Source organism: Balaenoptera acutorostrata, chromosome 19, assembly GCF_949987535.1.
Source record: "Balaenoptera acutorostrata chromosome 19, mBalAcu1.1, whole genome shotgun sequence".
Classification (NCBI taxonomy): Eukaryota; Metazoa; Chordata; class Mammalia; order Artiodactyla; family Balaenopteridae; genus Balaenoptera; species Balaenoptera acutorostrata.
The window spans coordinates 54,953,761-54,965,118 of record NC_080082.1 but is presented as its reverse complement, the minus strand read 5'-3'; the positions used below and the strand labels follow the sequence as shown (position 1 = coordinate 54,965,118).

The 11,358-nt window shown below is 55.5% G+C and overlaps 1 protein-coding gene across 1 annotated transcript; it reads left to right on the top strand.

The window, feature by feature from the left end:
- The first annotated feature begins 5,665 nt into the window (after nt 1-5,665).
- ZNF574 (zinc finger protein 574) lies at nt 5,666-11,358 on the top strand. The gene is made up of 2 exons (XM_007168043.3): nt 5,666-5,837; nt 8,394-11,358. Exon 2 carries the CDS (start codon nt 8,417-8,419, stop codon nt 11,093-11,095), a length of 2,679 nt encoding a protein of 892 aa, XP_007168105.2. The 5' UTR covers nt 5,666-5,837; nt 8,394-8,416; the 3' UTR covers nt 11,096-11,358.

Below are 11,358 nucleotides of genomic sequence, written 5' to 3'. Positions count from 1 at the left end.
AGGGAGGGAGACGGGGAGGAGGGCGGGCAGGAGGAAGGGAGGCAGGCAGGCAGAGAGAGAGAGACAGAAAGAGATCGAGGGAGGGGAGTCGGGGGAGGGGGAGACCGTATTGGTCCGAGCTGGGGGGCCCCCCACAAGGAGAATGCTGATGAGGGGAAGGCGCTGCATTGGACAGAGGGCCCACCCCCGGCCACCTCCTCCACCACACCATGCCACCGCCCTGCCCAGGCAGCCCTTGGGCACGGGAGTCCACGGAGACACAGCTGAGAGGCAGGGAGACCTGGGGAGAAGGCCATGGAGCTGGGGGAGAGGGCTACAGAGATGAAGAAAAATGCAGAGAAACAGCAAGACAGCCATCAAGAGCCACAGAGGTGGACCAAGGTCCACAAACCCCACAAGGACAAGGACAGGGAAAAGCCCAGAGCAAAGAAAGGGCCATCTAGACCAGGGAGCAGACCACAGAGACAAGCTAAGGACCTCGGAGACAAGGGCAGCTCATGGACTCAGAGAGCCCCCCATGAAGATGGGGGCAGGGGGCAGCTCATGGACTCAGAGAGCCCCCAGGAAGATGGAGAGAGGCCCACAGGAGCAGAAAGCACTCCTCAGGCATGGGGAGTGGCCCATGGTGACAGGAGAAGACCATGGACCGGAGAAAAGGACCACAGAAACTGGAACAAGGACGCATATTACAGAGACAAGGAGGAGGGCCAAGAAAAGTGGGAGAGGGTCACGGAAATGGAGGGAGGCCCACAGACACCAGAAAACCCACAAAGGCAGAATGTGGACACAAAAGGCCCACTGAGGCAGGAGCAGCCGGCCCATGGAGAAAAGGGAGAAGCCCCCAGAAATAGGAATAGCCCCCATGGAGGTGAAGGGATGGGTGGTGAGTATGGGAATTCTCCATCATGCAGAAAGAAATCCTGGGGACCTGAGTGGGTGGGGAGAAGATTCACCCAAGCATAGAGGCAGTGGGAAAGGGCAGGGAGCTGGAGGGCAGAGCCAGCAGAAGTGGAAGACTCCCTCCCTCTTGGAGAGAGCTGAGCGGGGCAGGGAGATGGAAGAGAGAAGCAGAGACACAGATCTTGGAGTGGGGGTGGGTGGTGCACGGCTGGGTGGGGGGTGAAATTTTGGGGGAAGGAACATGACAGTTGGCGCTGAAGGCTGAGTCCATGACTCACCACCACCCCCAATGCTCGTGATGGGGAGGAGACACTGAGACACTCACGTGCAGCCCCCAGCACACGTGACCGCATGCCTCGCGCGCATACACTCTGCACGTGGCAACTCTCACATCGGCCTGGCATGGGAGGCCCCCTGCATCCCCCACATGCTTCTGACACATACATCTGACCCTGAAGGACCACCGACTTTACATACACCTCCTCGCCCTACTTAAGGGGCCCCCAACACCCACCCTCAGCTCCAGCTCGCTCTGAAAGCCCAGACTCGCCCTGGCCTCTAGGCCTTTGCTTAGGCAGGGACCCCAGCGTAGAATGCCTATCCTAGATTGAACCTGTCCCAGAAGTCCTAGTCCTGTGCCACCTCCTCCAGAAAAACTGACGCAGGCCTCAGCTTACTCCTGTATCATCTGAAGTGAAGGGACCTAGTCAATCCAGATAAATTGGGAAATACAAGCAGAAGGTCGCAGCAGAAAGGGGCCTGATAAATCAAGCCTGACCCTTCCATTTTCCAGTGGGCAGGAGTGAGACTCTGCCCCAGGGCATGGAGCCTGTCAAAGGCTGAGTCTAGCTTCCAGGTTATCTGGTTCCTGCCCCTGGTGATTTCATCCTGAGGGCAAATCCAGATTACTAGCTTTAGAGCTCACTGGTTACCACCAACTTCTTTCCTTTACTTCTTGCATTCATCCATTTAGCATGCCACTCTGGACATCCCACCTGCCAGGCAGTAGAGCCTGGGAGCCAAGAGTATAGACCTTGGAGTCAACTCCTAGGTTACAATCCTGGCTCTGTCTCTTCCTAATGATGGACAAGTTATTTAATTTCTCTGAGCCTCAGTTTCTTTGCAAAGTGAGAGCAATAGTTCCTCCCTCCCAGGGTTATTGAGAGGATTAAACTGGATGATGCATGGAAAGCACTGAGCATAATACTTAGGAAGTCATAACACACTCAAGACACATTAGCTATTATTACTAGGCTCCTTGAGATCCTAATAAAAATAACTCTTACATAGATTTAAAAAAATTTTTTAATTAAAAAAATCTTACTGAAGTATAGTTGATTTACAATGTGTTCATTTCTGCTGTACAGCAAAGTGATTCAGTTATACATATATATTCTTTTTCATTATGGTTTATCACAGGATATTGAATATAGTTCCCTGTGCTATATAGTAACACTTTGTTTAATCCATCATACATATAATAGTTTTCATCTGCTAATCCCAAACTCTCAATCCTTCCCTCCCCCACCTCACCTCCTTGGCAACAACAAGTCTGTTGTCTATATCAGTGAGTCTGTTTCGTAGGTATCTTCATTTGTGTCGTATTTTAGATTCCACATATAAGCGATATTATATGGTATTTGGCTTTCTCTTTCTGACTTACTTCACTTAGTATGATAATCTCAAGGTCCATCCGTGTTGCTGCAAATGGCATTATTTCATTCTTCTTTATGGCTGAGTACTATTCCATTGTATATATATACCACATCTTCTTTATCCATTCATCTATTGATGGACATTTAGGTTGCTCCCATGTCTTGGCTACTGTACATAGTGTTGCTATGAACACAGGGGTGCGTGTATATTTCCAAATTATAGTTTTGTCTGGATATATGCCCAGGAGTGGGATTGCTGGATCATAAAGCAACTCTATTTTGTTTTTTGAGGAACCTCCATACTGTTTTCCATAGTGGCTACACCAATTTACATTCCCACCAACAGTGTAGGAGGTTTCCCTTTTCTCCACACCCCCTCCAGCATTTAACTCTTACATAGCTTTTACTCTGTGCCTCACAACCACACAAGACAGGGGCTATTATCCTGCAAGTGAGGAAACTGAGGCACAGAGGAGTTGACTTGCCCAAGGCAACAGCTAAGAAGTGGCAGGGCCAGGATTCCAATCCAGGCAGCCTGGTTTAATTACATGGGTCTGGAGTTAGAGTTTAATCTAGTAGAAAGTTAGGACACCCAGTTAGAATCCAATCGAAGGACATAGCAAGAAGAGTGGCTGAAGAGTCAGACCTAGGTCTGACTCAGTGTTTGGGGTCCCCTAGTAGCTTTTTGGCCTTAGGAAAGTAAATGACCAATTCCTCTAGACTCAGTTTACTCATCTGAGAAATGGGGGGGGGCTTAGAACAAGTGAATCTCTTGCAGCTCCTGTCCTTGGGAAGTAGCACTGGAAACATAACAGTGCTGGGGCAACTTGCTCGCAAGGCTCTGAGGGCCAGAAGGGGACGTTGAGTAGGAATGGCCAGAGCTCCTTGAACATATAGGTACTCCAGCTTCCCTGAGCTTTGGGGGCATCAGCCTGGAAGGAGGGCACCCTAGAAGAAAGGAGAATATAGTCCAGACATTACAGGGTCACTTTCTTCAGGTTCTCACCCTGGTTGTCCTTCAGGTCATCTACCCCCTACATTTCCTGTTCCTTCAAATGAAACTGCCTGAGCTGTCTGAGGACTGGGCACTGTCACACCCACTGGCTCAGCCCTGGGGTCGGGACTGGCCTGAGACCTTAGTGACACTTGAGTAAGGGAGGTGGGACAGGGGCCAGGTTTCCCAAAAGGCAGGGATTCAGACCTCTGCCCTTGGCTAGAGGAAGCCTGTGGGTACCATGGCAGGGAGAGAAGGGGCCCTCGAGATCCCCATTGCAACTTCCTCTGTCCTGTCTGTCCTGGCTCTGAAAGCCTTGATAATAAAGGCGGGAGAGACACTGTCCTGGACTTGGTTTCCTTTGAGATTCTCTTGGACCAGGGCCTGGGTTGAGAGGAGCTTGGGGAAAAATGATGATCCATCTGGATAGTAGTTTACTGGCTAGCTCCTTCCTGCCATTTTTCAGTGACCTCAGAGAGAGGCCCTCCCTGCCACCCAAGTTCATTCCACGCCCTCTGCCCACCTGCTGTATTTTCTTTACAACAGTCACTGGCTGCCTACATTTATTTATTTGTTTATTTATTTATTTATTTATTTATTTTTAAATTTTATTTATTTATTTATGGCTGTGTTGGGTCTTCGTTTCTCTGTGAGGGCCTTCTCCAGTTGCGGCGAACGGGGGGCCACTCTTCATCGCGGTGCGCGGGCCTCTCACTATCGCGGCCTCTCCTGTTGCCGAGCACAGGCTCCAGACGCGCAGGCTCATTAGTTGTGGCTCACGGGCCCAGTCGCTCCGCGGCATGTGGGATCTTCCCGGGCCAGGGCTCGAACCCGTGTCCCCTGCATTGGCAGGCGGACTCTCAACCACTGCACCACCAGGGAAGCCCCTACATTTATTTTTGTACCTGATATTGTCTACCCTCACTCCTCACTAAAATGTAAACTCCACGAGGGCACAGACTTTTCTTGTTCCTTCTCTATCCCTACAAAGAAGATTAACCTTGACCTGGCACATCGTAGCCAGTTATTAAATAATCATGAATAGAAAACAAAACAAATGAAACTGCCCGTCCCCGATTTTATGTTTTCCCCTCCATTTCCCATTTCCTCCCTTATCCTTCAGGTTTTCCTTGTTTCCTCAGATTCCTTCTCTCCTTGCTTTTCCTCCGACATTTCTTCTCTCCCTCCCTCAAGAGTCCCTCGGTTTTTCTTCCCTTCCTTCTTGCTGCCTTTATTCCAATTTTTTTTAAATTATTTATTTATTTTTGGCTGTGTTGGTTTTTTTGTTGTTGTTGCCGCTCCTGGGCTTTCTCTAGTTGCAGAGAGCGGGGGCTACTCTTCGTGGCGGTGCGCGGGCTTCTCATTGCAGTGGCTTCCCTTGTTGTAGAGCACAGGCTCTAGGCGCCCGGGCTTCAGCAGTTGTGGCTCACGGGCTCTAGAGCGCAGGCTCGGTAGTTGTGGCGCATGGGTTTAGTTGCTCGGCGGCAACGTGGAACCTTCCCCGTCCAGGGCTCGAACCTGTGTCCCCTGTATTGGCCGGCAGATTCTTAACCACTGCGCCACCAGGGAAGTCCCTACTCCTTTCTTTCTAATGAAGTGAGTCTGGAGCCTTGATTTCCCCTTTTTCTCTCTCCCTGCAATTAGTGCTATAGTTTCCCGTCTCCCCTTCGCGCTGACTGTGCTTCACTCTCTCCTTTCTTTCCTCTGGGACTCATGCACCTCGAGTCCCCCGCCTCCGCCCTCCGAGTGTCGGATGCCTCAATTTCCCCCACTTTCCCCCTCGACCCCGAGGCGCCTCCCGACCGGCACCCCCAACATGGCGCCCGAAGCAGCGCTCCGCCGTCTGACGTCACCGCGCTGTCCTCCCCTCTAGAGCCTTCAAACGGAATCGCTGAGGAGGTGGAGGAGGAACACCCTTCAGGGGGCGTAAGGGGGCGGGCACTATCAACCCGGGGGCCGGCCGGTGAGAGAACGTCGCTGGAGGATTGGTTGGGCGCTGTGGGGGATCCCAACGTCACACACTATTGGCCCAGGGCTCGGAGACGTGAGCGTCGATTGGCAGAACGGCAGGGGCCAGACGGGCGATGATTGGGCTCATTCGCCATCGGCGCGGCGGCCGACGAGGAAGGTGGGAGGGGCGTTCCTGAGGGCGATTGGGGGCGAGAGCGAGGTTGCGGAGCTGGCGAGAGGAGACGGCGGGAGCTAGAGAGGGCGCAGCGCTAGGGTGGCCGCACGAGGGGAGGTGCGGCCCGGGCCCGGGCCCGGGGCGTGCGAGACGGCTGAGGCGGGTAAGTGCGGGCGGGCGTGTGAAGGGCCGGCCGGCCGGCCCGGCTCCCCACCCTCCCCCCGCGGCCTCCTCTCGTCACCTCGCCTGCGCACTGAGGGCCGGAGGGGGGTGCGCGCCGGGAGGTGAGGGCGGAGCGGTACCAACGGCCCGCGGGACGCGCGGGAGGCTGGGCGGGGGCCGGGCCGGGGTGGCGGGTGGGAAAGGGGCCAGAGTCCTGGGAAGGGCGAGTGAGGTGGGACGGGGCTCGGGCTGGGGGCTGGCAGGGACCTGGGTGGGAAGGGAGGCGTTAGAGCTGCGCCCGGGAGGGTCTCCAAGCCTCCTGGGAGTACGCGGCAAAGGGCTGGGCGCTGGGACAGTCCAGGACCGAAGGAGGGTGGATGATTAGACGGCAGTAGGGTGCCCAGGGAGGGGTTTAGGCCGTGAGAACAGAAGTGGTTAACGTAAAGAGAAAGTCTAGTTATTCTTGGAGAGTTAGGCCAATGAGAGGGGTCTATGGTGTGAAAAGATATCAGGAAATGGATGTGCCTAGAGGGGAGATTTAGAGCTGAGGGAGAGGAAGAGGTCCCGGTGTGAAGAATGGGGTTACATTAATGTGAAGAGTTAAACCACAGTGTTGAGAGAGCGCGTTGGGTACCCTTGGAATGGGTTGAGAGGGATCTCTGTGCAAAGAAGGGTTATGTTTTATGTTATGTTATGTGAAACTGGCGTCTGGGTGTCCCTAGAATAACTTGAGGAGAAATGGTCTTTCTGAAAAGTACTAGGAATTAGGTCAAGGTGAAGAGTAGGAATTGGGGGTCCCTGGAGGGGGTTAGGGTGGTGAGAGAGATCTGTGTGTTAAGGCGGGGAGGTCTGGGTAGCCGCAGGGTAGTAGGCTGGTCAGAGGGGCCTGGGTGTGAGGAAGAGGGGTCTAGCTATCTGTCAGGGTTAGGGTGGTGGTAGGAGGGGTTCTGCCGAAGAGGGGGTTTCAGGGTATTCTTAATGAGATTTGGACAGTGGGAGGGGTATGTGGGAAAGGAGTTTAAGCCATTATGAAGTGTAGTCTGTATATCCTTGGATGGGAATAGAGTATATGTGGGATCTTTTTGTGGAAAAGAGAAATTTTGATATGAAGAGGGGGGTCTGAGCATCCCTGAAATGCGTTGGGGGGGGGTTGGGTCTTTTTGCAAATAAGAGGGGCTTAGGTTGATGCGAAGAATGGTGTCTGGGCATCCCTAGAATGGGTTGGGGTGGGGAGGAAAGGGGTCTTTTTGCAAAGAAGAAAAGGTTAGGCTAATAATGCGATGGGGGGGGTCTGTCCCTGGAATGGGTTAGGGTGAGGGTGGGTCTTTTTGTAAAGAAGAGGGGTCTGGGTATCCCAAGAATGGGTTAGGGTGAGGGTGGGTCTTTTTGTAAAGAAGAGGGGTCTGGGTATCCCAAGAATGGGTTAGGGTGAGGGTGGGTCTTTTTGTAAAGAAGAGGGGTCTGGGTATCCCAAGAATGGGTTAGGGTGGGAGGGGTCTTTTTTGCAAAGAAGAATATGTGAAGAGAGGTTCTGGGAATCCGTGAATGGTCTAGGGTGGTTGTCTATAAAGAAGGAGAGTTTAAATCAGTATGAAGAGGGGGTCTGGGTACCCCAGAGAGAGTTAGAATTGTAGATGAGGTCTCAGTGCACAGAAGAGGTAGGTGATTAATGTGAAGGGTGTCTGGGTGCCCTGGAAACATGAGTTAGGGTGATGGGAAGGGTCTGAATGTGAAGAAAGGATTAGGCTTTTGTGAAGATGGGTCTGGGTGTTCTGGATAGGCCCTTAGGGTTGTGGGAGAGGGCCTTGATTTGTAGAGGGAGTTAAATCATTTGAAGAGGGGGATCTGGGGATCACGGGGAAGTGGTTAAGGTTTGGAAAAGGTCTGCGTGTGGAGACGGGTTAGGCCAATGTGAGAAAAGTTTATTGATGTGAGGAACCTGGGCACCAAAGGGAGAAAGTTAGTGGGTGACAGGTTGTGTACAAAGGAGGAGGGTTGCACCATGAGAGGGTGCCGAAAGTGGCAGGGCCCTGGGGCAGTTTGAGTGGTCGGGGTGTAAAAAGAGATCGAGAACCTGGGGGTGGAAGCAGAGGAGGAGTGAAGCTGTGAATAGTGGGTGGTTTGGGCCTGTGTGAGGACTCTCCCCGGCACCTGGGGGTAGGGATGGGATAGTGTGTTGGTAAGAAGAGTCAGTGGAAGGAAATCTGACTGGAGAGGGTCCTGTGTGATGGGTTGGGGCTTTGGGCCAGCTGTGAGGCATGAGAATGAGAGATTGGACAGGTTGCAAGGATCTGGTAGGTGGAGTTTAATGCTAGCTGATTCAGAGGTGAGATTTGGGCAGATTCTCTGGGAATGGACTGCGGGGAAGGTTTTGTGCTTGGTGCTCTTGTGTGTTCAGGAGAGGAAGGATTGTTAGGGAGTGGAAATATGGAAGCAAGAAGTTAGATGGGGAAATTGATATAGGATTTTGGTAGGGGAATGATAAAGGGAAAGAATTTTCCCTAGGAAGGACTGAGGAAGCAGTGGCTTAGATACAATTTGTCCCCACCTCTCCCAGCCCAGGGTCTTGCCGCCGCCGTCATGACTGAGGAGTCAGAGGAAACAGTCCTATACATTGAGCACCGCTATGTCTGCTCTGAGTGCAACCAGCTGTATGGATCCCTGGAGGAGGTGCTCATGCATCAGAACTCCCACGTGCCCCAGCAGCACTTTGAGCTGGTGGGTGTGGCCGACCCTGGAGTCACTGTGGCCACAGAGGCAGCTTCTGGCACAGGCCTCTATCAGACCCTAGTGCAGGAGAGCCAGTACCAGTGCCTGGAGTGTGGACAGCTGCTGATGTCACCCAGCCAGCTCCTGGAACACCAGGAGCTGCACCTGAAGATGATGGCGCCCCAGGAGGCAGCGCCAGCTGAGCCAACACCCAAGGCGCCCCCCCTGAGCGCCAGTACCATCCACTATGAGTGTGTGGATTGCAAGGCTCTCTTCGCCAGCCAGGAGCTCTGGCTGAACCACCGGCAGACGCACCTCAGGGCCACTCCCACCAAGCCTCCGGCTCCAGTTGTCCTGGGATCCCCAGTTGTCTTGGGGTCCCCCGTGGGCCAGGCCCGTGTGGCTGTGGAGCACTCATACCGCAAGGCGGAAGAGGGTGGGGAAGGGGCAGCTGTCCCCTCTGCCGCTGCCACCACCGAGGTGGTGACTGAGGTGGAGCTGCTCCTCTACAAGTGTTCTGAGTGCTCGCAGCTCTTCCAGCTGCCAGGCGACTTTCTGGAGCATCAGGCCACCCACTTCCCGGCTCCCGCCCCAGAGTCTGAGGAGCCTGCCTTGCAGCAGGAGACTCTGACCCCATCACCTGCAGAGGTGCCTGTGTCTCAGCCTGACCCCCTGCCATCCTCTGACCACAGTTACGAGCTGCGCAACGGTGAAGCCATTGGACGCGATCGCCGGGGGCGCAGGGCACGGAGGAACAACAGTGGAGAGCCAGGCGGGGCAGCCACCCAGGAGCTCTTCTGCTCAGCCTGTGACCAGCTCTTTCTTTCACCTCACCAGCTACAGCAGCACCTGCGGAGTCACCGGGAGGGTGTCTTTAAGTGCCCCCTGTGCAGTCGTGTCTTCCCCAGCCCTTCCAGTCTGGACCAGCACCTCGGAGACCACAGCAGCGAGTCTCATTTCCTGTGCGTGGACTGTGGCCTGGCCTTTGGCACAGAGGCCCTCCTCCTGGCCCACCGGCGAGCCCACACCCCAAATCCTCTGCATTCATGTCCATGTGGAAAGACCTTTGTCAACCTCACCAAGTTCCTTTATCACCGGCGTACCCATGGGGTTGGGGGTGTCCCTCTGCCCACAACACCAGTCCCACCAGAGGAGCCTGTCATTGGCTTCCCTGAGCCGGCCCCAGCAGAGACTGGAGAGCCAGAGGCCCCGGAGCCCCCCGCTGCTGAGGAGAGCCCAGCAGGGCCCGCTGCCCCAGGCACCTACCGCTGCCTCCTGTGCAGCCGCGAATTTGGCAAGGCGTTGCAACTGACACGGCACCAGCGTTTTGTGCACCGGCTGGAACGGCGCCATAAGTGTAGCATCTGCGGCAAGATGTTCAAGAAGAAGTCTCATGTGCGTAACCACCTGCGCACACACACAGGTGAACGGCCCTTCCCCTGCCCGGACTGCTCCAAGCCCTTCAACTCGCCCGCCAACCTGGCCCGCCACCGGCTCACGCACACAGGGGAGCGGCCCTACCGGTGTGGGGACTGCGGCAAGGCCTTCACACAGAGCTCCACCCTGAGGCAGCACCGCCTGGTGCATGCCCAGCACTTCCCCTACCGCTGCCAGGAGTGCGGAGTGCGCTTTCACCGCCCCTACCGCCTGCTCATGCACCGCTACCACCACACGGGTGAGTACCCCTACAAGTGTCGCGAGTGCCCCCGCTCCTTCTTGCTGCGCCGGCTGCTGGAGGTTCACCAGCTCGTGGCCCATGCCGGGCGCCAGCCCCACCGCTGCGCGTCCTGTGGTGCTGCCTTCCCTTCCTCGCTGCGGCTGCATGAGCACCGCTGTGCAGCTGCCGCTGCCCAGGCCCCGCGGCGCTTCGAGTGTGGCACCTGCGGCAAGAAAGTGGGCTCAGCTGCTCGGCTGCAGGCCCACGAGGCAGCCCACGCAGCCGCTGGGCCTGGGGAGGTCCTGGCTAAGGAGCCTCCGGCCCCTCGGGCCCCACGGGCTGCTCGCACACCAGTGGCCTCCCCAACGACCCTTGGAGGCATGGCCCCTGCGGCCCCTGCCCGACGCCGTGGCCTGGAGTGCAGCGAGTGCAAGAAGCTGTTCAGCACGGAAACGTCACTTCAGGTACACCGGCGCATCCACACAGGCGAACGGCCATACCCGTGTCCAGACTGTGGCAAGGCCTTCCGTCAGAGTACCCACCTGAAGGACCACCGCCGCCTGCACACCGGTGAGCGGCCGTTCGCCTGTGAAGTGTGTGGTAAAGCCTTTGCCATCTCGATGCGCCTGGCAGAACATCGCCGCATTCACACGGGCGAGCGGCCCTACTCCTGCCCCGATTGTGGCAAGAGCTACCGCTCCTTCTCCAACCTGTGGAAGCACCGCAAGACCCACCAGCAGCAGCATCAGGCAGCTGTGCGGCAGCAGCTGGCAGAGGCAGAGGCTGCCGTCGGCCTGGCTGTGATGGAGACTGCAGTGGAGGCTCTGCCCCTGGTGGAGGCCATTGAGATCTACCCTCTGGCTGAGGCTGAGGGGGTCCAGATCAGTGGCTGACCCTGCCTCATGTCCCTCTTCAGCACCACCATGCCCTCTTGCTGAAGAACTTTCTCTACCATCCCCTTAAGTCTCTGTACATACTGTGCCCCTTTTCTACCCCTTTCAACTGCCATGTAAGTTCTGTAACTGGATTTATTCTCTCTTCTGAGGGGGGGTGCTCTGGGGTCCTTGACGTGCATAAAGGTGCCCCCCCCTACACACACACCTGTTAGCTCTGGTGGCCCCAAGGTGAAATGGTCAATAAAGACTGAGTTGGGACA

Excerpts from the sequence above, each read along its gene's own strand:
- ZNF574 (XM_007168043.3), top strand. The coding sequence starts at position 8,417 with ATGACTGAGGAGTCAGAGGAAACAGTCCTATACATTGAGCACCGCTAT.